The 27,533-nt window shown below is 42.0% G+C and overlaps 1 protein-coding gene across 8 annotated transcripts in view; it reads right to left on the bottom strand.

Annotated features, from left to right (window-relative positions):
* DGKG (diacylglycerol kinase gamma) overlaps nucleotides 1-27,533 on the bottom strand; it is a 203,679-nt gene that overhangs the window by 61,882 nt on the left and 114,264 nt on the right. For all 8 annotated transcript variants that reach the window (XM_078389296.1, XM_020787345.3, XM_078389298.1 and 5 more), the window contains 9 exons: nucleotides 25,816-25,865; nucleotides 20,301-20,375; nucleotides 16,065-16,184; nucleotides 13,490-13,607; nucleotides 11,364-11,452; nucleotides 9,993-10,109; nucleotides 8,248-8,346; nucleotides 2,022-2,138; nucleotides 841-914 (listed from right to left, as the gene is read on the bottom strand). In XM_078389296.1, coding sequence (XP_078245422.1) covers nucleotides 841-914; nucleotides 2,022-2,138; nucleotides 8,248-8,346; nucleotides 9,993-10,109; nucleotides 11,364-11,452; nucleotides 13,490-13,607; nucleotides 16,065-16,184; nucleotides 20,301-20,375; nucleotides 25,816-25,865 — 859 coding nt within the window. The remainder of the gene's footprint in view (nucleotides 1-840; nucleotides 915-2,021; nucleotides 2,139-8,247; nucleotides 8,347-9,992; nucleotides 10,110-11,363; nucleotides 11,453-13,489; nucleotides 13,608-16,064; nucleotides 16,185-20,300; nucleotides 20,376-25,815; nucleotides 25,866-27,533) is intronic.

Raw genomic sequence — 27,533 nt, 5'->3', positions numbered from 1 at the left:
ATTTTAACAGCTGATCGGCGCTCACAAAATGGCTTCCCTATGGGCGATCTTCACAGGACGACAAGGTATTTTCCCCATTGGAATGCATTAAACAGGTTTCAATGCATTCCAATGGGAAACGGATTTCGCATGACGATGATTTTGCTAAACAGCAATTTCTATGGAACGGATTATCATCGTCATGTGGGGCACCAATGTATTTCAAAAAACTCAAGCCCACATGTGATGTGACATATTGTCATGTGGTTTCCTAAGCCAGATCAGGAATAGTGTATGTTGGAAGTGGGGCTAGAACCTTTTGTTCGCAGTGCTGTCTCTATCAGTGTTGTCTTCCAATTAGAATGGAAGTCACATCCAATTCTGATTAGGACTGTACCAGGAACAAATGGATTAACCCTCCTTTGCATGAACCGCAGCCCTGTTCTGGCTCAGGTGCTCCTATAATGGCTATGTGGGAAAGAAAAAAATTGTTACACAGGAGCAAACCACATGACAATTATTGCATCTACTTTGGCCTACAAGATGCCTCCCAGTGGATGCTTACTACTTTAAAAAGGCCAAGTCTTCCTCCCTATGTTAAGACCTCCCCTGCAGCATTTATTTCATAAGAACTTTGAGATATAATAGTCCTTCCCAAAGTACTGACAATGTCACACATTCTACAAATAACATGTTATTTCAATTTGAATATGGAAAAATATGTGATCTCTTTGCTGCAGAATCGTTTTCCCCAGGGAAGATATTTAGATTATCTACAGTTATTGATGGAGGTGCATTTACTGCACCCAAACTTGTCACATAGGAAGATATGGTTTTTCTACCAAAAGAGGGAAAACCTACCTTTCTCCTTGTCTCCCTCCACTCTTGGGGTTCACAAACACCAACAGTGGATGTGTTCCAGGATTAGGGGTGATCTGAAAAGCAAACTTCAAATCAAACAAGGAACCTCCTTGTACAGCATACAAAACACCATTCATGCAGTGTGGGGGAGAATGAGTCATGCGGCACAGTGACAGAGGAAGCAAGACAAGCAACTGGCAAAGTGTTGGTTCAGTAGAATTGACTGCAGCAGAGAACATCAGGGATCACAAACCTGGACACCTATTCTAATCCAAACCCATTATGCACTATGCCCTCCAGTGTATGGCCACCTGTGTGCTTGATGCTATTTAACAGATACTTCCTTTGACAGAGGAACGTCTGCTTCTGCCTATGTTCCATCACATCTTTCCTAATACTTTTCAGATAGCACATTTTTAAAAGACATTACCAGGGCTGGACCAAGACATTCTGTTGCCTGAAATGGATCAGTGTGGTACAGTCTTCTGGCACATGAAGCAGATGATCTAACAAACACCTCTCCCCAGTGCTAGCAGTATAAATACAATGCAACAACAATACATTAAACAAGAAACAGTGCACTACCCAAAATCTGTTGCCTTAGGCAGCTTCTTCACCCTGTTAATGGCAGAGCAGGCCCTGGACATATTAACCAAGAAAAAAAATCTACAGATGTTCGTTCTGTGACATAGGCACATTTTTTGCCTTTAAAAGGAAGACTAAGGAAGAGGAATAATTACTAATTTTGCAGAGGCAGTTTGTACAAATTATAGAAAAACAAACGAGGGGGGGGGAAGCACCTCTTTCTCTCTCTCATCTGGAAGCAAGGAATCTCACAAGCCTTGTGCCTCAAAAAGGTGTCTTATTTATTAGCTTCTGACAAGAAAAGAGAAAAATCAAGTCAAGAAAGTCTAAACTGGTGAGAATAAAGAATTCTCTACTTTGTTAATTCACAGACTGTTATGTTCTTCCTGTCATGTTTTTCTCCACAGGTGACTTGACATTTTGGTCTGATGAACGAGCAACTGGAACAGTAACGTCTTTGAACTATACCTCCCAGAATACACTGGATAGCATGCCACTTGCAAAAAGTAACATTCTGAAGCCTCATGGTGAACTCATACATACAGATGGCCATGTACAGCACCTCTGTGAGTAACAAGCAGCTGCGGCTTGCCTACCTGCAGCCCATGTCCATCTATGGTGGTGGTATTGTATCTGAAGGTCAGGTTTGTGTCATCTGGGGTAGTGCTGGATGGTGATTCACTGTCTGATCTTCTTGGGTGGGATTGTCTATCCTTTGGAAGAGGGGAGAAATGCATAAATACCTCAAAGTATGGATGCATGCCAGCAAATAACAAGGAATGACAGTATAAACAAAGGGGAAATCCCTATGTGCACTAATTTAGAATAGAAAGACCAAAGAACACAAAGCGTTACTAACATGTAAAAAAAATCTGTGTTAAAATGCTATCTAACAAACAACACAGAACAGCTACTTAGATAAACCACTGGCAATACATTTCATAAACTGCAAATAATCCCTGTTGATATAATGGTTGTGCAATGAATGGTATTGAAGTCTTGATTTAACCACTCCAAAAGTGGCTTAAAGTTGTGTAAACAAGGATGGCTCCAAAGTTCAATACTTGATTTGCTTCCCAGGTTGATGCTGTTCCAAGATTTACATTAACTCCAAAGTTCCACAACCTCTGCAGCTGAAAAAACTATCTTGAGGGGCCCACACACATATAACAGATCTTCTTAATCATGGGTTTTTAACACACCTATGCAGTATTTGTAACATTTAAAGATACTAAAAAGTTAATGGATTCAAATATTTAGATTAGAATCAGAATCCTGCAACAAAATGGGGTAATATATTCTTGCTGAAGTAACCAACATGAATTTGACACAACTACGGGAGGCAGTGGAAGATAGGAGGGCCTGGCGTGTTCTGGTCCATGGGGTCATGAAGAGTCAGACATGACTAAACAACTAAACAACGATGATTCTTGCTGAACCTATGTTATCTGATTCTGCCATGGGAGCAGGAGGGTTAAAACCTAAAAGTTATCCTAAAGACAGGAGTCCCCTGTTCTGACTTGGCTCTTTGTTTATATTAATTTAGAAAAATAGTAGCCCCTCACCCTGGTGAGAGACAGAACAGTGGACAGCAAGCCTGCTGAATATCAAGGTTACTGTCACCTTCCACCTGCAACAATGCAATGGCAGAATCATGGTATACCAGGAATTGTGACATTGTCACCTTCCAGATGTTGTAGGATTGCAATTCTCATTATCCTGCACCACTGGCTGTTCTGGACAGTGATAGTGGGAGCCAACATCTGGATCGGAACAAATTGCCACCACTTTATTCTCATTCTTTCAACATAAGAGGCATTTACTGTACATGCATTGTGGTATTTTTGACAGTTTTGAAGAAGCAGTCTGTGCAGACATATCAGGCAAAAAAAAAAACCCTAACAAAAAACAAGGGACAAGAATGCTGAGGCATCTTAAAGACTAGCTGTATTTTAACATGAATTACAGGAGATGGTTGGACATCTAAATTTTGCCTGCAAGGTTGTGGTGCCAGGTCACGCCTTCCTGCGTCGGTTCAGTAGTGCAATGCAGGGGCTGCATTCCATAGGACCAGGATTATGTTTGATATAAGGGAGGACCTGGAAGTTTGGAGGCAGTTTTTGGAAGATTTTAATAGCATTCCCTTTTGGAGAGGTCAGAGAGTACTTGGGGCTGACTTTCAGGCCCAGTCGGATGCTGCAGGCTCCTCAGGTTTCAGTATTTATTTTAGAGGATGATGGTGCACCGGCAAGTGGCCAGAGGAATGGCACCGAGCTGGTATCACCAGAGATCTCACATTCTTAGAGGTTTTTTCCTGTAGTCAGTACTTTATGGCTTTGGGCAGGAGAATAGGCCAATTTGGTGGTATGCTTCTGGAGTGATAACCAGGCGGTGATCCATATTATTAACAACCTCATGTCCCAGTCAGAGAGGGCCATGGCCTTGGTTAGGGCATTCATATTACGTGCCCTGAAATTTAATGTTTTGGTACAGGCCAGACATGTACCTGGAGCTGACAATAGCTTAGCTGATGCCTTATCACACCAACAGATCGAGCGGTTAAGAGAGCTAGATCCAGGAGCTGACGAGTTCCTGGAGACTCTTTCCTCAGAGGTCTGGCAAATTGCCGTGAGGATGCAGAAAGGGCAATAGGTCTGGCGCCGAGGATGAAGAAGGGATATCATGCAGTGAGTATGGAGTTCCAGAAGTTTAGAGAATTTGTGGGATTGGATCCTCTGTGGCCAGTCCCAGTTGACCACCTTCAGCAGTTTATAGTGCATTTACATAGGCAGGGATTAGCACCAGGAACCATACAGGGCAAGTTGTTGGCACTGGCTTTTCATGCAAAGATTAGCGGTCACCGAGACTATTCGTTGGACTACTGTATTAGGAAAATGGTTGAAGGGTCCAAGGAAAGAGGTAAGGTTAAAGACTCCAGAGCTCCCAAATCACCAGAGCTTTTGGAAGGTATTTGTAGGCAATGGGAGGTTTTTTGTAGGGATGAGTTTGAATTTGCTTCATTCAAGGCAGCGTCTTTGTTAACATTTTTTGGTGCCCTTAGGATTAGCAAAGCAGTTGCCTCAGGAAGGGGGGGACAGAACTAAGGTAACTCTACAAATATAAGATATTGAGGTAGTGGAGGGGACAGTGCAGCTCCACATACATCGATCCAAAGTCAATCAGTGGAGAAAAGGATCGGGTATTACTATGTCACGTTGTCGCATCACAGCAATCTGTCCTGTCCAGGCAATGGAAACATATCTAAAAATAAGGGGATTGAACCCAGGATACCTTTTTATGCATAGGGATGATTCCCCTTTGATGAAGTACCAATTCTGGAAGTTAACAGATTTGGCTCTTCAAAGGGAAGGAGTTCAAGGTTTTAGTTTTGGTACGCATTCCTTCAGAATTGGTGTGGCATCCATGGCGGCAGACCTTGGTTACCACCCAAAGGATATCAAACAGTTAGTATGATGGGCTTTGTCCTCTTATCATAGGTATGTTAGGGCACTTCCTAATGTCTAGGCAGGGGCCTATTTCGGTATCTTGCAGGTACTACAGTGGTGGCCAGGGGAAGACACATCATGATTGTGGGCCACAGCTATGTATTTTGGGCCGCATGCTGCACTGCCACATCCCCATGGAGGAGCAACCTTGGCCTTGACGCACAGGCCCATATTGAATGGAGAGGGCGCTGTGGAATGCTGTGGGGCCAGCTTTTGGGCACCACCCACCAGAAGTGTTGGTTATACACCTGGGTGGCAACGATTTATTTATTTATTTATTTATTTATTTAATTTATATGCCGCCCACACTACCCAAAGGTCTCTGGGCGGCTTACAGCATTTAAAATACAATAAAGTTATGTAGCAATTAAAATACAATTAAAATACAATTAAAATTGCCATCAGACCCACAGCTAATATTATTTCAGTTAAAAAGCCTTCTGGAACAGGAAGGTTTTGACCTGGCGCCGAAATGTCATCAGTGTCGGCGCCAGACGAATCTCAGTCGGGAGGGCATTCCATAGTCTGGGGGCAGCTGCTGAAAAGGCCCTTTCTCTGCAAGCCGTCCCTCTTACCTCCTTGAGGGACAGCTCTTTCAAAAGGGCCCCCTGGCTAGATCTTAACTGCCGGGTAGGCTCATATGGAAGGAGGCGGTCCTTCAGGTATCCAGGGCCCAAGCCGTTTAGGGCTTTATATGTCAAAACAAGCACTTTGAATTGGGCCCGGGCAGCAACTGGTAGCCAATGTAACTTACACAGAATCGGCTTGATATGTTCCCTGGCGGCCACACCACTCATCAGCTGCGCCGCTCGATTCTGAACCAGTTGCAGTCGTCGGACCGTCTTCAAAGGCAGCCCCACGTAAAGCGTATTGCAGTAATCTATACGGGATGTTACCAGTGCATGTGTAACTGTCATGAGACTCCGCTCGTCTAGGTAGGGCCGTAGCTGGTATAGTTTCCGCAGCTGGAGGAAGGCGCCCCTGGCCACTGAGTCCACCTGGGGTTCCAGTGTTAGACTGGGGTCCAGGAGCACCCCCAAGCTGCGGACCCTGTCCCTTAGGGGGAGTGTAACCCCATTCAGGGCAGGGAGATGGCCCTCCAGCCTGTCTGGCGAAGCACCCACTAACAGCACTTCCGTCTTGTCTGGATTGAGTTTCAATTTATTGACCCTCATCCAGTCCATTATCAGGTCCAGACACGAGTTCAGCACAGAAACCGCCTCACCTGGATTGGTGGAAAACGAGAGGTAGAGCTGAGTGTCATCAGCATATTGCTGACTCCTCAGCCCAAACCTCCTGATGACCTCTCCCAGCGGTTTCATGTAGATGTTAAACAGCATGGGGGACAGTATTGAGCCCTGAGGAACCCCATGACATGAATGCCATGGGGCAGAGCAACTGTCCCCCAGCACCACCCTCTGGACACGGTCAGCCAGGAAGGAGTGGAACCACCATAAAACAGTGCCCCCAACTCCCAACCCAGCCAGCCTATCCAGAAGGACACCATGGTCGATGGTGTCGAAAGCCGCTGAGAGGTCCAGGAGTATCAACAGGGTCACACTCCCCCTGTCTCTCTCCCGGCACGACATTGTGGAAAGGCCCTGCTCATCGATATGATTCGTGACCTCACTTGGTTGAGGGTCACATATCCTGCCATGCAGATGGTTTGGTCGACAATCATCCCTCGGCTGTCATGGAGGGATGCCAGAAATGTTTTACCCATAAACATTTCCTGACGGAGTGTTAACACAGAAGTCTGCAGAGCTGTTTGCAGAGGCCTAGAATTGGTCACCAGAGGATCCACTTGGATAGGCCAGAGTTTTTTTCGGTCAGATGGTGTACATCTTTCTGAATGAGGTTTGGATGTCTTCCTTGAAGACATCAAGGGGGGGGGGCTGCTTTTGGAGCTGGATCAGCTTGTTGGTGGGCATGGGACCTAGCATGGCTAGTCCCTATGTTGTAGCAGTTAGTGCTGATTAAACAGGTAGTTTGGTGAGTCCCAGAGCAATAGCAGGTAATTATAGCTCATCTGAACTCCCAGCACTGTGGATCGTGCAATTACAGTGCTGGGGGGGGGGATGCGCTGGTGATACACACGGACCAACAGTCAACATGGAGAGAGTGGCTCGAGGTCCGGGGTGGTCAAATTTGGGATGGCAGAGTTTCTCACTGTCTTCATGGCTGGGAGAACTTGGGCCAGGGACTCGCAGATGGGTTGATAAGAAGGGTCCGTTTAGACCTACATCTTCGAAACCTGAATCCACACTACGGCAGGACCCCCCTTCGCCAAAGGATTGGCAACAATGATTATATTCAATAAAGTGTGGCCCATGTTTAATCCATATTTCTGGTCTCACGTGTTTATTCCAGGGTAAGGGGGCGGGGAGCCTTATGGTGCAGTGGTTAAACTGCAATATTGTAGTAAAGACTCTGCTTGTAACCTGAGTTTGATCTCAGGCACAGATAGCCAGCTTGACTCAACCTTCAGAGACTGGGAAACTGACTACCCAGAGGGCTGGCGATCCAGAGAGAGCTTTAAGCACTATGGGGTGGTATACATATAAGCAGCACACTTTTGCTTTGCATTGCATTACAAAGCAGGCTGAAGGACCTTTAAAATGTTATCTGAAAAGAAAATAATGAAAACTACTTCTAAAATAAGTTCCAAATGAAAATAAAGTTCTAAAATAAAATTGGTTTCAGGAACTAAGAAAGTTTTTTTTCAGAAAATGATGTATGCTATCATGTCTATCAACTTTCTATAGACCTAGAGCCTTATTAGTATGTCTTGGTTTCTTCCTAAGGTAAAGGAGAAGTAAATCTAAAATAGGAGGACACAGTTGCTCACATAATACTTCACTACACATTGCACAACTTTCCCATTTTGAGTCACTTTATTTTTAGCAACTGTCCCATCCTCTGCCCACCCTCCCCCCATAAAGCCTACAATAATTTACAAATGGATATTTAACTGGAACAAGTGGCAAGATTTTTCCCTTATGAACACCCCCAACTAAATACTGGCAAGCAGATAATTTAAATGCAACAACCACATGAAGAAGGCAGGAGATATGAGGGAGGCATGTGAAACTGACTTGTACCAACTGCAAACATTTTTATCTAGTCCCTAGACCCTCTAGTGGCTCTCCAGGAAACAGCCTCAGTATTAAGTTAACAAAATAAGAGATCAGTATGAAAATGTTAAAATAAAAAGCATATGGATTAGAGAAAGCACTGTCTAGATGTCTTGATAAGCAAGTCAGAAGAACAAGAGTCACTTAGCCCATTTCATAGATGTTACGTAGATTCATTTTACCAGAACTACTGGGCAGATGTGGGTAGGTAGGAGGATGTGGTCCTTGAGGTGTCCACCATCACAGTCTGGTTTCATGTGAGAGGCACATTTGTTGTGAAGCTGCAAGAGAAAGAAAGACAAGTCTAATCATCATAGCTATACAATCATCTCAGGACTTGGGGCTACAACTCAAGCATCCCATACCCAGGATGGGAATTCTGGTCACAGAAGTAGAAAGAGAAGGAGGAGAGGAAGAAGAAACATTTCCAAGAGAAAAGTATCCTAGTTATAGATTTACAAGTTTTTCCTTCATCATGGACAGAAAACATAAGGAGCATTACTTTGAAATTGGATTATTTTGCCTGGCCAAGAATCTTGTTTGGTCATGAAACCGTTGGTCCCCTTCCTTGCCCCAGAAAAGCATTCACTTCCCACTTGGATAGTTTTTTACTTGTCATAACAGTCTGCCATGGATGGTGAGAGGTTCAAGATTGTTTACTGAAAAAGGAAGGAAGGAAGGAAGGAAGGAAGGAAGGAAGGAAGGAAGGAAGGAAGGAAGGAAGGAAGGAAGGAAGGAAGGAAGGAAGGAAGGAAGGAAGGAAGGAAGGAAGGAAGGAAGGAAGGAAGGAAGGAAGGAAGGAAGGAAGGAAGGAAGGAAGGAAACTTCTTTAGTGTCAACCTAAGTGTTATTTGGAAGAAGAGGATAAAAAAATATAATTAAGTGAAACCAACACAATTCTGTTCTCCTATAAATCAGTTCAGCATTGTACTAATTATCTGGAGACAAAATCCCTTTGCTTGTGCTTGGCATTTTACTCCATGGTGATACAGTACTACTAAATGACTCATCAGCTCTCACACAATAGGAATAAAATGGCTCCAGGAATGACGAAGCAAGATGTTCTGCATGCCTTCTTTTTGATAACCCAGTAGGGCTTATGGAAAGTCAATTGAAAGTGACTATGGTGACACCCTATCATCAGATTCCGGGTGAGCTTTTTGAGGAAGCCAGTCTTGTAGTTATGTGCCTTTCTGCCTATATATATTTCCCCACACCATGTTAGAAGAAGAACTTTGAATTGTTTCTTTTCTGGCCAATAAACTCCCATAATCCCCCAGAGTTCCTTCCCAAAAATGGAATTTCCCCCAGCTCTATTCAGCAGAAATGTCATAAAGTGGTGGTTCCCAAACCTGGGTCACCAGATGTTCTTGGACTAAAACTCCCAGAAGTCTTCACCACTAGCAGTGCTGATCAGGATTTCTTTCTTGGAGTTATAGTCCAAGAACATCTGGGGACCCAAGGTTCGGAACCACTGTTGTAAAGGAATTGATCAATGATTTCATGGGTCCATCAAATGGCAGATACCTTCTGTACTTGATCCTGTGCTCATGATCTCGAACCAGACCTATCAGTGTTCCATAGATTCTAACCAGCACTTTATAATTATCTTAGAACTGCAGAGCTTGAAAGGACCCCATTTAGTCCAGCCCCTGTTGAGGAGGCCCAGTGGGGAATCAAACTCCCAGCCTCTGGTTCCACAGCCAAATGACCAAGCCACTGAGCTATCCAGCAGTTGCCATGGCTATTTTCATGAATGGGAGAGGAAACAAGCAATTATTTGGCACTGTTTATTTATTTTTTATTCACATTGCACCCTAGGTTTTATCAGCATTGATAAGACTTAGCCTGCTGATATAAGGTGACTTTTCTGAACAGTTTGGCCTTCTGCTATCGAATTAGCACTACACACTTTCCACATACTCACTGTGATTTGGCACCATACACAATGTAGTCCAGTAATGCCCTGGTAGCATTTGATGCTTTTATGACACCGATCACATTTAGCTGGGGAGTTCCCTTCAATCCATGTGTGCTGCATAACCTAGAAATGAATGAGAAATGGCAATCCACACTAGAAAAGAAATTAAATTCTAAACAAAGCCACAAAGCAGAAAGGAGAAGTACAGTATATTCACTGAAATGTTTTCAGGATATTCTTAGAAGTCTGGGATAAATGGAGAACTAGGTAAATTTGGGAAAGTACCAGCAATATAGCCACCTTGGGATTAGGTATGAGCTTTGCCTGGATATACACATAATGATATATACGGGCACCATTAAATTGCTGCCTTTGAACTTTCCAGTGGTAAAGGTTTACTGCAGATCAAAAAGGGTGATTGGCTTAAGATTCCAGATAAACATTTTAGCCATAATACCATAATGATCTGCTCATAGTTCATGCATCCTTGAAAACACATATTGAGCAGCATTGCATGCACATGTCCCCGTACATCCCAAATCACCACTTCTTGCCAACTGTCTGCCTGTGTCCTGTTCTCTATAGGCCAGAGTCTGCCTTGCCTTAACCTGTGATTTAGTATAGCTGCTGCTTTGAACAATTTTTAAAATGCATTGCTTAGGGTCTGGGTACCAATACACACCCTAAGCAATACATTCAAATGCAGACATCAGTTTATCTGGATATTACTTTCTTCACTTATAGCTCCCAGAACCCCTTAGGCTGATTTGGAGGATTCTGGGGATTGTAGCCCAAACAGCAACTTTTCTCAGCTATGATCCAGAGTCTACTCTAGTGACATGACAAATGCCCATTCTGTGGTGGTGCAGTGGTTAAACTGCTGTACTGCAACTAAAACTGTGCTCACGACCTGGAGTTCAATCCTATGTAGCTGGCTCAAGGTTGACTCAGCCTTCTGTCCTTCCAAGGTCAGTAAAATGAGTATCCAGCTCGCTGGGGGTGGGGTGGGCAATATCTAGCCTGTGTAATTAATTTGTAAACTGCCCAGAGAGTGCTCGAAGCACTATGGAGTGGTATATAAGCATCACACTTTGCTTTTTGCTGTGGTGGGAAAGATGTTGTCATTCAGAGTTTGGAGGAGCTGAAGCAAAGAAATACAGTCTTCTGCCAGAGACTGGCCCCATGATGTTTCTTCTTGCATAGTGTTCTCTGGATATGTAGCCATCATATCAGAAATGAGCCAACCTAATGAGATGGTTGCTTCAATGCATAGTACCTTTCGGTGCTACGGTAGTGTCACTACAACTGAATGGACAATATGCTCTACATTATAATTTTTTTCCACATGCACTATTAATTCATATATGCCTCACTTACATTTGTATTTCTCTTTGATTTCACATAAGTGTTGATGCAAGGGGCAATGTCTTTAGATACACATCTTTCATGGACTGTGTATTTACAAACTGTAGGAGAAAGAGAGAGAGAGAGAGAAAGAGTGATACAGGAATTCTAAGTCTATCCTATGTTCAGGACAAATAGTTTTCAGCTATTTAGCAAGACTATTATGCTTATATTACATGAATATGTTCCAGAATGTATATAAAAATGTATTTCCCAGTGTGTGATCAACTATTTTAATCCATTGTTCTTGTCACAGTCAGCCAATGAAGTCAAAGCAGAACTGAATCACAGACTTACTAGTTACCCTTCCCTTGTCATGTCCTCATTGTCAGTTTCCCATGTCCAAACATCTACATGTGAGTGCACCCTACTGAATCCAGTAGGACTTGCTTCTGCACAGATCAGACACACAAAAATTGTATTTTAAACCTCTTCAGAAAGTCTGAAATAACCACATGATGTTTAACACCATAATGAGCGGACTTGTGCAGTACATCAAAAAAGCAAACATTCAGAAGCTACATAAAAAAATACATTAATGAGAACTGAAATTTCCCCCACCCCCAAATATAAAATCAGTTAACAACAAGAAATGGTGCCAGAACCTGGGAGGGATGTATCAAGGTGCACTGTAATTATGCACAATTGCTATTCAATACAGTTTGGGATGAGAATTTCTGGGGGAACATTTATTTTGGTGAGCCCCTTTAAAGATTAAAACATACAATTAAAACCTTGCTACACTTATGTGCTGGATTACTCTCCACAAGAGGCCAGGCCATCTTGTCTCTTGCTCAGAAGCTTAGAACTGTGCCCTGTCCTGTTCCATCAGGAATTCTACCTTCTAAAGAAATGGTGAGGCAACTCTGGCAAAGAAACTGACTGATGAAGATAAGGGCCAAAATTGAATTGGTAGTCTTAAATAGAATTAACTAATTGAATCAATGCACATTGTAAAACTGACATACCCCTTGGCAATTTATTCAGTAGGTGTACTGTGCTTGAGATTAGCAGTTGATGTTAGATCCTAGAACAGAGCTGACTCAGAGATGGAGTTCTGGTCAGTGCTATAGATACTCTCATAGAGATGTTCTTGACTTGGCCTCAGTAGAATTCCTAGGAATCCTGCCACTAAGGTAAGGAACAAATTACCTCTGCATGAGCTTGGAGCAACTGCTGGGTTTTACAGTCTAGCTGAAAGAGTCCTGAAATTTTCACACCTTCAAATGCTACATTGATGTTTAAGGGGATGGAATCCTTTTCTGTAGCTGTTGGTGTCTTCAGGGACTCAGTCCCTGAGGAATAAGAATCTGAAAACTATTCCCCAGGACTTCCCTGCCTACTGGAGTTCTGCCCCTTAGACTTGGAAGGTAGCAACACCTCCCAACATATACAGAAAACAAAACAATGGTCATAGATTGACAATGTTCAATACATATTCCAGTCCTAAAGAAAAGAGGTACAAAACTATAGGATCATAGCATTAATTTTCAATCCAAGCAGAGTGATGTTCAAGCTTTCGCATACATGGAACAAAAAATGCTAGATTCAGAAGTAGTAGAGCTCATATTGCAAATATACATTTGCTACTGAAGTGTACCAAAGAAGTTTAGTAGAAAATCAGTTTATGCGTTATAGATTTATAAATTACAGTAAAGCTTTTGATGGTATGGATTATGAAAATGTATGGATTATTCTGCAAGAAATGGGTGTGCCACAACATCTAATTGTCCTGATGCCTAATCTATACTCTGGCCAAGAGTCTACAGTTATAACAGAATATGGAGAAACACAATGTTTTCATACAGTATTGTTGAATGTGTCAGACAAGGGTATATTTTTATCTATCTGTTCAACATCTATGCAGAATATACCATAAAAGAGCAAGCTTAGATTCAAATGAAGGAAGAGTATAAACTAATGAATATCAAAAATTCATGTTATGTAGATGATACCATATTACTGGCAGCAAATAGCAATGGCTTGAAATGACTGCCGAGGAAATAAATTGATGGGCTCTTGAAACATGAAATCAACATGTAGCTCGGTTTAACATGGCATTCTGGTAGTACATATATCTGGCATGGTAAGACACTTACAGGAACAGCACAGGCCTTGTTTCCTGACCCCCAACAACATAGTGCGACAAAAGTTGCAATAGGCGGGCTTCTTGAAGTGTTTAAGCCTCCAGGCATGCTGCCCATCATCCTTCACATTCTGTAGAGAAAGAAAGAAGACAACTAAGACATAGTCAAAGGAGACAGAGACAAGGCATTTCACACTAAACACAGAAGGGACTAGAGCATTGTCAGAAAAATCTTCCTAGAATCCTCCAGCCTAAATGGTCGCTGGTGCCATAGTACCAAAAATAAATTTTCCAGGTTCTATGATATCCTGCTCATTCTCCTGTCCTGGATTAATCTGGTTACTATCTGATGGCACAAGGAAACAAGAGCATCAGATTATTAAGATTAGCTGGTGATTACAGTGCATTCAGCTGCCAAAACTGACTCACAGGATTAATGGACTGAAGTGTTTGTTTGTTTGTTTGTTTGTTTGTTTGTTTGTTTGTTTGTTTGTTTGTTTCCCACCCATCTAGACTGAAGTCTATTCTGGGTGGCTAACAATAATAGATAGAATAAAAACAATATAATAAAATAAAAAACAGCAGTAGTAATATAGTTCAAGATGGGAAAAATATTCAAGTGATGACAGGAGGGAAAGCCTGCCTAATAAGACAGGTCATAACTTTGCTCTTAAAAACACCCAGCAAGGGAGCCAGACAGATCTCTGGGGGCAGACTGTTCCAAAGGAGAGGGGCCACTGCCAAGAAGGCCCAGTTTCTTGTTCTTTCTCTCCAGGCCTCCCTCAGCGTTAGGCCCCTCAGCCACCCTTGCCAGCTAGAACGAGTGATTCGGGTAGATCTAGAGTAAATACCACTTATTGTTGGTGTCCCAGAGTATTACTTTTCTCAGGAACTGAAATTAGTGTGTGAATGTTCGAGGGGTGAATGTTAAGGAACAGAACTATAAATTGGACCTGGGATGTAAGTCATCACAACAAAGAGTTAAGGATAGTTTATAATGGTGACCATTACATTAGATTTAAGTTTAAAAAAAACTATACTTGTATCTTCCACGTTTTCTTGTTGGAATTTTGCCAAATGTTGTTAAAGAACATTTGGAATGCTGTATAGAAAATGGTCCAATTTGCTAACTTTCTTTTTAGTTGTTGTGAATCTGGCTTTTGGAGTTCTGGTGCCCTCACATGGCATTATCTTTGAAAGATGCTGTATAAAACACTGCTTTTATGTACTATTCTATCATTAATCTTAATATTGCTCTTATACAAATGCTGTTCAATGGTGCTTGCATACAAAATACTCTGAGAAATGACATCTATAATATGTTGAGTCCTGTGGTTTTTTTTTCAGGGTCAGCTCCGATAACACCATTTCATTGTCATTTATTTGTTTGAAAAACAATAATTTCCCTGCATCATTTACCTAGCAGATAGCATGTTTTTTTTGTGAACAATAAAGAGTCACAATGAACAATGATATTTATAGCAAAAATGAAAGAAGGAAAAGGAGAGATAAAAGGGGAACAGAAAGGATCCTGGTATGTGTGAGTGATGGTAAATATTAACATTGCTGTAACAATTTAGAATAATGATGTTGACATTCACCAGAATGCCTTGCAAAGTGTCTTTCTCTACATATATTCAGCTGGTCCTCTGCGCTGCCTCTGAGTGGGCTGGAAGGGATGAGGCACCAAACTGTAGATCAGCCGTTTGGCCAGGAAATGAACCATGCCGAATCGCCAAACCAGTGGTTTGTGCCCACCTATAAATTCTATCACATTACCTGATCGCAAAGGAAGTCCTTCTCAGAATGGTACTGCTCCTCTGGGACAGTCTCCCTTCTGTGATCCCAGTGGTGAGAATTGTGTTCTGCTGCAAACACTAGAGAAAACTATACTGGTTCCTTGTTCTCCAAGTGAGGATGATCGTTCTCTCTCTCTCTCTTGCTATTGGGTTTCTCTTGTTGCAATTAACAGTTCTAAATTTCTTTAAAATGGTTACTGTATATATTGTTTTACTATTGCATTAGATGCACAATTTAATGCAACCTGCTCCAAGATCTTACTGTTGTAAACAAACAAACAAACAACAAGCAGACTGACACTTCTCCTCCAATTTCTGTCTTTCAATCAATCTTTTATTTTACCCAAGGAGCTTGGGGACCATTTTCTCACTCATGGCTTTTTATGAATATATGAAGCTGCTTATACAAAGTCAAGCTCTTGTTTTGCCCGCATAGCAGCTCTGCAAGTTTTCAGACAGGGGTCTTTTGCAACACGTGCTAATTGGATGCTCTGGATGAAATCTAGGGCTTTCTGCATGCAAAGCATGGCCTTCTAGCACTGACCAATAATAGTTGAGCCCCTCCCTATGTGTTTATATTTTAAATACAGGCAATCCTTGAAAATACTCATATTTGAAATCCCAGACTACTATTAAATATTGACCCAAAAGCGCAAATAGCATAAAATTGGATTATTGCATTGCAAAGACTAGGGATGTCTTTGCCAGCTTCTAACTTCACATTGGAATATCTTTTGAAAAAAGTGCCTACATTGACTTATCTTTTTTGAAATCAGGTTTGCTACTCACTGTTTCCATGCCCAGAAGAACCAGCAGAGGGATGGTGGTCATGCCACCTCGAATCCATTCTTCCAGTGTCACCGTTCCATCATGATCGTAGTCTATTTCTTCCATCATCTCTTTCAAGATCTGCAGTTAGACATTTAATCTAATTTAATTTAATCTGGTTAGTAATTCATGTTCTCTATCAATCTGTAAAACAACAGCTTTTTCATTGTTACTGTACATGTACTATATAGCAGGAGTCATCAACCCCCGGTCCGCAGCCCGGTGCCGGTCCGTGGGCTTGCTGGAACTGGGCCGCGGACACGGGTCTCCGTCCCCCCACCCCGCCCAGGTTGTGTCGCACTTGCAGAGGGGCATGCCGTGCTAGTGCTAAACCCTCCCCCAGCACCCCTCACAGGAGAGCAGTGCCCCTTCCCTGCGCGGAAGCCGCAGTGGGGCAGCCTACCTGGGAAGCACTGATGGCTGGCCACTGGGCTCGGCACCACCCCAACCCAGGGCGAGCAGCCAGGTGGGAGCGTGTGCGCGATCCTGCTGCTTCCTGCCTGGCCGACTCTTCCTGGGTGGGAAAGGTGGGCTGGGTCGGGCTTGTCCGCAGAACTTCCGAGGTTCTGGGAGGGAAGCCTGCCTGCCACCACCGCCCCGAGTGTGGCTCGCCTTCCGGGGCTTCCCAGGAAGGCGCGGCGGAAGGGGAGAAAGAGGCCACGCCAGCCCAAGGATCATCCACCACGGAGCGTCTTCCGCCCCCTTTCTCTCTCCTCCTAGAAAAAGCTGCCTTAAAAGATCCTCTCCCTGCCCTGCTCAAAAAGGGAGGGCTGGTTGAGTCAGGGAGGGGGACGGAGAAGGGAGATGGATGGATTGACCGTTCCCCCCTTCTTTTTGTTCACGCAGACTTACAGAGTTGCACGGAAGGAGCCTGGGATAGGGGAGGTCAGGTGTGAGGGAAGCTCCTGAAGGGCAGGGAAAGGATCCCTCCTCTTTCTCCTTCCGCAAGTGCAACACACCCACCCATGAGCGTGGGGGTGCCCCACCCCCAACCGGTCCTCACATGGAGCCTGCACCCCCCCCCCAACTGGTCCGTGGACCAAAAAAGATTGAGGACCACTGCTATATAGTAAACCTTGTACAAAGGTGAGTTACATGGGGTCCATCCCAGGTTGTAACCCTGTTACCATGAACAATAAAAATGAAGTTAATCATAGATCATGCCTTAAACAACTAAGACTGTTTATTACAATAAGATCACACCTTAAGTGACATATGTTTGTCTCTGTGTACAGTCAACCAGTCTGATCATGTGAGATTTTATTGGAGACAATCAGAAGTAGTATTCCAACCTAACAAGCAGGATGCTGAACTGGCCTAGGTCCTTTTCTATACAGTGTGTTGAGACTAGTCAATTTTTTTAAAAATTTTTTTATCCTGCCTTTCTCCTTAAAAAGAATCCAGGGCAGCTTACATCATTAGAAAGACAACAATTAAAACCTAAAAATAGTAGGTATACAAATATTAAAAAAGAATTAAACAAGTATTACATTAAAAGTGGTAATAAAACCAATACTAATACATGTTTGAAACAAGAGAACACAACAATACATTTTTTTTTTAAAAAAACCCTCTCAGACCACCGGTTGTTAAGGGAAAGCCTGCCTGAAGAGAAAGGTCTTTGCCTGCTTGTGGAAGGACAATAAAGATGGGGCCAGCCTAGCTTTCCTTGGGAAGCAATTCTAGAGCCTGGGAGCAGCAACTGAGAAGACCCTCTCCTGTATCCCCACCAAGTGCACCTGTGAGGGTGGTGGGACCAAGAGAAAGGTCTCTCCTGATTATCTCGAAGCCTGGGCAGGCTCATAAAGGGGGATGCAGTCTTTTTAGATAACTTGGACCCAAGCCATTTAGGGTTTTACAGATTAAAACCTATAAAGGTTGAATTGTGCCTGGAAACAGATAGGACTATTAGTGTTTCCTCATGTGACTTTTTTTTTTCAAGGATTATAAATTCCAGATTTCCTTGTCCATATGCAGGAGAGACAATCAAAGCAATGTAATAATTAGAGATATTGATCTCAGGAACATTGAACCCAGTGCCAATGGCACCAGTGCAAATATAATTGGTATATTTGCAGTTTACATTTAACAAAAATATATCAGTAAAAGTCTAGGTTACATCCTCTCACACACCTCATACTGCATATTTGGTTAGTTATAAACAGAAATCATGAGACCGTAAACAAAAGATGAACTTAGGGTATGTTGTGGACCTTTATGGTCAAGAGAGGCCTTTATGGCCAGTTTGTAGTGGGCTATCAAAATGACATTTGGGCACTTGGAGAATAAGAGAGGTTGATAATTTAAAGAACATAAATCACTATGGTGTGTGTTCTGAATTTCTAACTCAGTCAGATGGTCCCTAAGCACATCACCTCCTCTACCAACAACACTCCAAATATAGATAGATTAGGTTGTGTAGATTAACAATAATCTCTAGATTGCCATTCCAGCCCAGTCTGAATACAATCATCTGAAATAATGGCCTAAATGCTGTCATCTGATTTCCCACATTTCAGTCAATACACACAAGCTTTGAGAAGTCATCAGACAAAATCTTGTTCTGTAACTTTGCATGGTGTACCTGGAAAGGGTGCTGGAGACATTTGATTTTAAATTAATTAAAAGCTTCATATCCTCCTGCTTTTAGGTTCCAAGACTCCCAAGAGCTTGTCCCAGGGAAGCCTTTGGGAGCCTTAGGACACAGAGGTGGGGAGCTGTTAGTGGTATTTTAATCAAAATAAGAATTGACTCTCCAGGCATTTCTGTCCTCTCTTCATTTTTTAAACCATCTCCATGCTATGCAAAGCTTGTGGTTGGTGACAGGAACCCAGTCTCCAGGACCATCAAAGTTGTCCATCTCTGATGTGGAACTTGCTTATCAGGTTGTCCTCTCCCATGCCAGCTGCTTCTGGCCTTTTTTATGTTCTCATGTTGACTTGCAGCAGAACTGCCACCCCTCTAGCTGTTACCTATCCTGAGGCTTGGGCAAGACCATAGACAAAATAATCAACAGTAAGAGATTATGGCAGTTGTGCTCCAGCAATAACCAGATTGACCCATATGTTGCATCCCTATTGTAAAAGGTGTACCAGTGAAGAGGCAATATCAGATCAAATCAAATCAAATCAAATCAAATCAAATAAATGTATTGTTATTGTAAGTATATACATAGTATACCCATACAACGAAATTCACACAGACACTCAGAGACCAGACCCACATGCACACACACACAAAAATCCCCAAACACTCCCCACCCACTAAAAATCCCCCACATCTACACCTCAGGCTAAGTATACATCTTCCTAATTTTATTTTCTTTGTTTCCCATCTCACAGACCCACATTTTCTGCCATTTGGTGGTCATACAATCATAGAATAATGGAGTTGGAAGGGATCTTTAAGGCCATTGAGTCCAACCCTCTGCTCAGTGCAGAAATCCAAATCAAAATTTATCTGACATGATTGTTTAATTTTCTCTTCAATGCCTACAACATTGAAGCCCTCATTACTTCCTGAGGTAATTGGTTCCATTGTCATACTGCTCAAACAGTTAGGATGTTTTTCCTGATATTACCTAGTTTCCTGTACCTTTAACCCATTATTACATGTCCTGCACTCTGGGGTGAATGAGAACAGATACAGCTCCTTCCTCTGTATGACAGTCTTTCAAGTGCTATTATATCTCCCCTCAGTCTTCTTTTTTCAAGGCTGAACATGTCCAGTTCTTGCAGTCTTTCCTCACAGGGCTTTGTTTCCAGTCCCCGGATCATTCTTGCTGCCCTTCTCTGAACTTGTTCCAGTTTGTCTGTATCCGTCTTGATGTGTGGTGTCCAGAACTGATCACAGTTATCAAGGTAATAACCAGTGCCAAATAGAGGGGAACTAATATTTCATGGGATTTGGAGATGAATGCACCCTAAAATAACATTTGTCTTTTTTGTGCTTGCACCAGACTACTGGCTCATATTCAGCTTGTGATCTACATCCATTCCAAGATCCTTCTTGCATGTGGTATTTCATAGTAAGACATTGAGAAAATCCCACTGGTCATAGTTAGATGCATAATTCCAGTAAATGCGACAAGAAGCATTTACCAGTGACACTTCCCTCTTAAGGGAGAATAGCTAATTACTAAGAGCACAATGAATTCTGCCAGGGCTCAGCAGAGGCCTGCATGCAGGTGAAACTCACCGGCCTCAGTTCTGTGGAATCCCACTCCAAGTATTCTGCTACGTGAACCATCTGGTTGATAATACGATCCAGCTCCTGAGTTGTGAAGTAAGACAAAAGAAGGAATTAAAATGCAGCTGTGTACACATTTTTAATGACACAAGTTTAAGTATGTGGCTATTAATATTGTTGTGCAATGTAATAGGACACAAGAAGACATCTGACATTGTTATGAAGTCTAGTGAATGTCAGCTACTTCTGCAGGATTCAGTTCCTTGTTCCTGGGGGTTGTGAGGATAAATCTGCTGAAGAATCACATTAGGGCAATAGCTAATGTCACTGACAGAAGTACAAAATGATTTCTGTAGAATTTCTGGTGAGATAACTGAGAGCTCAGGCAAAATATACTGTTAAGAAACCTGATGGCTGAGTGAATAGATGGAAGATTCCTTGGAGTCTTTGACATTCTCAAAATGTAGCTTTTTTTGCTAATGTTTTCACATGCACTTGAATACAAATACACACAGAGGACTGGCATCAGACTTCAGTGGGCCTCTGGCATATTACCATTAGTAGCACCAGGGTTCCTCTGTTCTGTGGCTATCACCACAAATTTCCCCTTCACTTTATTCTTACATTTCAGAAAAGGCTTTAGGTTTCAAAGCAGACATTTTAATTTCACACAATGGCTCAGAATGAGGGTATATCGGGAATGTCGCTGATCTGGCCAGATAGAATCATAGCACAGAATTGGAAGAGGCATATAAGGCTGTTCACAATCCCCTGCTCACTGCAGGGACCCAAAGTAAAGTTTATCAGAGAGATGGTTGTCTAATTTTCTCTTGAATGCCTTCAGTGTTTGAACACTTACCACCCCCAGAAGCAATTGGTTCCATTGTCAGAATGCTCTAACAGTTAGAGAGTTTGTCCTGATATTCAGCCAAAATCTGGCTTCCTGCAGCTTAAGCCCATTATTATACACCCTGCATTCTGGGATGATAGAGAACAGATCCTGCCCCTCCTCTGTATGACCGTCTCTCAAGTGTTTGAAAAGTGCTATCATATCTCACCCCAGTCTTCTTTTCTCAAAGTTCTTTTAGTTTTTCCTCATAGGGCTTGATTTCCAGTCTCCTGATCATCTTTGTTGCCCTCCTTTAAACTTGTTCCAATTTGTCTGAATTCTTATTAAAGTATGATGTCCAGAACTGGACAAAGTACTCAAGATGAAGCCTAACCAATGCCAAATACAGGGGAGCTAGTACTTCATGGAATTTGGAGATGATACTTCTCTTAATGCAGCCTAAAATAGTATTTGCCTTTTTTTGTGCCTGCATCATGCTGTTGGTTTATATTCAGCTTCTGATCTATAACAATTCCAAGATCTGTCTTGCATGTAGTATTATTGAGCCAAGTATCCCCCATCTTGTAACTATATACTTGGCTTCTTTTTCATAAGTATAGAACATTGCACTCATCCTGTATGTGACAGTGCTCAAGCCTATGCAGATCTTTTTGAATTTAGTTTGTCTTCCAGTGTAATAGCTATTCCACCGAATTTTGTCATCTGCAAATCTGATGAGCATTTCCTGAACCCTTTCATCCAAGTCATTAATAAAAATGTTGAACAGTATTGGGTCCAGGACTGAGCCTTGTGGTACCCCACTTGTTACGTCCTCCCAGTTTAAGAAGGAGACATTGATAAGCACTTTCTAAGCACAATTATATAACTATGTAGCAAACTTTTCATTCTTCTATCCAGCCCACACCTAGTTAGCTTGGTAATCAGAATATAATGGGGCACTTTGTCAAAAGCCGTGCTGTATTCAAAATATATTACATCTAGAGCATTCCCATCATCTACCAGGGAGGTTACCTGATTAAAAAATGGGATAAGATTAATCTGGAGGTACAGTATTTGTTCAAATTCACGTTGGCTTCTGGTGCTTGCAGACCATTTTATAAGCTGCTCTAGAATTTTCCCTGGGGTTGATGTCCCATGGCAGAGTGATTAAATTGCTGTACTGTGATCAAGCTTCTGCTCACAACCTGACTTTGATCCCAATAGGTTCACGTAGCTGGCTTAAGGTTGACTCAATTTTCCATCCTTCTGAGGTCAGTGAAATGAGTACCCAGTTTGACCAGGGCAATGTGTTGTTTGCATAATTACTTTGTAAATCGCCCCGAGTACTACCATATACGGTGGCATATAAATCAAAACAAAAACTACAATAACATGTCAGGTTGACTGATCTGTAGTTCCCAGGTTCAGCCTTTTAGTTTCTTTTGAAGACAAGGATAACATTATCCCTCCTCCAATCATCTGGCACCGCACCCATCCTTCATGATTTCAAGAAACTAATAGATAGTGGTTCTGAGAGTTCTTCAGCCAGTTCTTTCAATATTCTTGGATGCAGTTCATCCAGCCCTGAAGATCTAAACTCATTCAAAGAAATAAGATTTTCCTTGACTATTTGTTTATCAATCTGAAGCCACAGTCTTGCCTTTACACTTGTACTTCACATATGATTGAAGGATCATGGACTGTCATTTGGGGAAAAACTGAGCTAAAGAATTGAGCACTTGCCTTTTCTTTGTCATCTGTTACCATTTTCTCTTTCCTACTGAGGATGGCTGAGATACTGTTTCCTTTCTCTCTCTCTCTTTTTTGTTTTGCTATGCACACACCCGAATAATGCTTTTTTGTTGCTTTTAGCATATTTTGCTAATCTCAGCTCATTCTCACTTTTTGCCTCTCTAATGCCATCCCTGCAATTCTTTCCTACTTGTCATGTACTCTCTTCCTTTGTGATCAGGTTTTCCTTCCACTTCTTGTATGTCTCTCTCTCTCTTTGTTTTCAGGTCCTCTCTGAACTTGATGTGAAGCTCACATTAGTCTTTTCTATATTTTATCTTTTTTTTTCTTGTTGGAATTGTTGTATTTCTGCTTTCAAAATTTCCTTTTTAAGAAGCTTATATCCACCTTAGACTCCTTTTCTTGTTAGGATCTCCTGCCATGCAACCTTACTTATCATTGTCCTGAGTTTATTAAAATTGGCTTTCTAAAATCCAGTATACATGTGCTTTTGTTTCCTTTGAAATCAAGAGCTCCAGTATAACGCATTCACTTTTATGTAGAGTTCCTCATACTGCCAATTCATCTACCAAGTAATCTCTATTGGTTAGAATCAAGTCAGGGATAGCTAGTCTTCCATTTTTTCTTCTACTTTTCAAGGAAAAAATTATTAGCCACACAAGCCAGGAATTTCTTGTCAGAACTTGCCAGATATCAATAGATATCAATACAACTGAAATCTCCCATTATTACATCATGACTCTAAAATTCTTGCAATTTTCCCCAAAGTTTTCATCCTCATCTTCTCCTTGATTAGATTAACTAAAACATTAATTTTTCATCCCAGTTATGTTAATCCAGATTATCTTGATGGGACAACCTTATCTTGATGGGACAACCAAACTCATTTCTGTATTTCTGTATTTTTCATATATATTGTGTGACTCCACCACCTTTCCTATTATTTCTGTTCTTTTTGAACAAGTTATATCCTCCAGCTGTTCTATCCCAGTCATAGGAGTCATCGCACCAAGTTTCAATTATCCCCATCAAGTTATAATTATCCTCCTAGATTAAGATTTCCAGTTCTTCTTATTTGTTTGCTTTACTCCTGGTATATATAGGCACCAGATATTGTGTGATTTGTGTTACTTTTTTGTACATTTTTATTGGTCCCCACTAGAGCCACTTGCTCTGTTCCTCTTATTGTACATAAGCCTTCATCTTTCTTTTACTTCTGAGTTTGTGCTCACTCCCTCTTCTTATTCAATTTAAAGCCCTCCCCCGATTAATTTCTTCTTACTGTGGCCAAATACATTCGTCCCAGTCCTTGAGAGGTGCAACCCATCAGTGGCCAACAGTCCATTTTTCAGAAAACAAATCAAAATCCCGCATATTGGCACCACCTTTGTAGTCAGTCGTTCACCCAGAATGTGTAGGTGTGCTGCTGTTATTCTTTCTAGTTAAGCCTCCATGGCCCGTTAACGTTGAGGGTTCCTTCAACCTGGAACAGGCTCCACGAGATCCACCAACTTTATCTAGAGACTGGTCAGATTGCTATTAAGTAATACATTTCTCTATCAAGCTTCTTTTAGACCATAAAATATCTCTCTCCCCACCCCCTCTGCCCCTCTCAGTTAGCATTGACTGTGACCATTTTAGCTGGAGTTCTGGAAGATATTGTCCAAAGGAGTAATATTTGTAAGTTCTGGTTGTATATACAATGTTACTCCTTTGTTACATATGTTACATAAGTTGTTACAAATGTTACATATACATATACATATATATATACACACACACCACACACACACACACACAAACACACACACACACATAGGTAAAGGTAAAGTTTCCCCTTGACAATTTTTGTCCTGTTGTGTTCGACTCTAGGGGGCAGTGCTCATCCCCGTTTCCAAGCCACAGAGCCAGCGTTTTGTCCAAAGACAATCTTCCGTGGTCACATGGCCAGTGCGACTTAGACACGGAACGCTGTTACCTTCCCACTGAGGTGGTCCCTATTTATCTACTTGCATTTGCATGCTTTCGAACCGCTAGGTTGGCGGGAGCTGGGACAAGCGACGGGCGCTCACTCCGTCATGTGGATTCGATCTTACGACTGCTGGTCTTCTGACCCTGCAGCACAGGCTTCTGCGGTTTAGCCCGCAGCGCCACCACGTCCACTCATATATACACATATATATACATATATACACATATACATACATATACATACACAGAGAGAGAGAGAGAGAGAGAGAGAGAGAGTGGTGCCTCACTTAGCGATGTTAATCCATGCAGGAAAAAACGTTGCTAAGCAATTTCATCGCTAAACGGATTTAAAAAGCCCATAGAAACACATTAAAACCCCATTAATGCGTTCCTATGGACTTCAAAACTAACCTTAAACGAAAATCTTCCATGGGGTGGCCATTTTCGGTGCCTCTAAAGCGAGGCAACACAGCAGGCAGCCATTTTGTTTTTCCGGTGGCCATTTTGAAACCTCCGATCAGCTGGCCGAAAAAGGGGAGTTTGTGGTGATCGCTTCCCTGCGATCATCGCAAAGCGAATTTTCCCCATAGGGACCATCGCTAAGCGATTGCTTTTGCGATCGCTTAAACCCCGTTGCTAAGCGATTTCGTCGCTCAACAGAGCGATCGCTAAGCGATGCACCACTGTATGTATGTATGTATGTGTGTGTGTATATATATACACACACAGACACACACATACATGCTCATGCATGCACGCAAGCACGCACGCACGCACGCACGTACGCATGCACACACGCATACATACATACATACATACATACATACATACATACATACATACATACATACATACAGTGATGCTGACCCATATATATATGGGTCAGCATCACTGTAGGAAGGCCCACAGGCATTTAGAAGGAGTGAAGACTTTTCTTTCTTGTGAAGAGGACAGCTTTGAGGTATGGCTTACCGAGCTGTCCAGGAGGCCATTGCCATCTGTGTCATAGAGTCGAAACATAACTGCAAGAGAAGACAAATGTAGCAGAGGTCTGTAATAAATCCAAACAGTCATGAACATAATTACCTCATCGGTCAGTCTTCCTTCTTCGTTGCGGTGCTAACTTCAACATACAAGTTCACCCTCATGAATCTACAGTGCTCATTTAATGTTACTTGTTAGCAGAGTTTGGAAAAATTATTTTTGGACTATATCTCATGGAATCCTCCAGTCAGCATGGTCACTGGCCCTGTCGGGTGAGGGATTCTGGGAATTATAGTCCAAAAATAACTTTCTCTAGCTATATATAAAATGTAATCCACATTTAATTATTATTTAATTAATTATAGTAGAGCTTTCCTTATCTTTAGGTTGAGGAGAATTTCATTAAAAGTAAAGTAAAATAAAATAAAGATTCTGGCTTCATTATCTAGAATCAATTGAAGTAGCAACCCACTCTTTTAAGCACAGGAAAGGAAAAGAGAATATCAATTATTATGGCTATATTTTTGTCTCTTGATCTCCTAGAGATCAGATAATTATTTCTGTACTCTTGCAATGTATCAGGAATAGAATTAGTCCTACTGTCTCTAAAAATTGCCATGACTAGTATTGCTCAAAAGGAAGGGTTATGAGGTGCGACAATTTGCTGTATATTGTCTCACTGCTTATTTAACTTATATGCAGAATACATCATGCGAAAGGCAGGACTGGATGAATCCCAAGCCAGAATTAAGATTACTAGAAGAAATATCAACAACCTCAGATATGCAGATGATACCACTCTGATGGTAGAAAGTGAGGAGGAATTAAGGAACCTTGTAATGAGGATGAAAGAGGAGAGTGCAAAAACTGGTCTGAAGCCCAACATAAAAAAAAAAAACTAAGATCATGGCCACTGGACCCATCACCTCCTGGCAAATAGAAGGGGAAGATATGGAGGCAGTGACAGATTTTAGCTTCTTGGGCTCCATGATTACTGCAGATGGGGACAGCAGCCATGAAATTAAAAGTCACCTGCTTCTTGGGAGAAAAGTGATGACAAACCTAGACAGCATCTTAAAAAGCAGAGACCTCACCTTGCTGACAAAGGTCCACATAGTCAAAACTATATTTTTTTCAGTAGCGATGTATAGAAGTGAGAGCTGTACTATAAAGAAGGCTGACCGCCAAAGAACTGATGCCTTTGAATTGTGGTGCTGGAGGACACTCTTGAAAGTCCCCTGGACTGCAAAGAGAACAAATCTATCCATTTAGAAGGAAATCAACCCTGAATGCTCACTGGAAGGACAGATCCTGAAGCTGAAGCTCCAATACTTTGGTCATCTCATAAGAAGAGAAGACTCCCTGGAAAAGATCCTGATGTTGGGGAAATGTGAAGGCAAGAGGAGAAGGGGACGACCCAGGATGAGATGGGTGGACAGTGTCATCGAAGCAACCAACATGAATTTGACACAACTCCAGGAGGCAGTGGAGGACAGGAGGGGCTGTGGTGCTCTGGTCCATGGGGTCATGAAGAGTCGGACACGACTTAACAACAATAATAGTAGTAATTTAACATACCTGATCAAACTTCCAGCTGATCAATATTCTCTGGTTCCCACCTCAAAGCTTGTTTTGACATTGATTCATACTGAATTGTAGAACTTTCTCCTCTGTCACCCCAATGAGGAATGTATAATTCTTTTCCT

The sequence above is a fragment of the Pogona vitticeps genome, chromosome 3 (genome assembly GCF_051106095.1).
Source record: "Pogona vitticeps strain Pit_001003342236 chromosome 3, PviZW2.1, whole genome shotgun sequence".
NCBI classification, from domain to species: Eukaryota; Metazoa; Chordata; class Lepidosauria; order Squamata; family Agamidae; genus Pogona; species Pogona vitticeps.
This window is presented reverse-complemented; position numbering and strand designations above follow the sequence as displayed.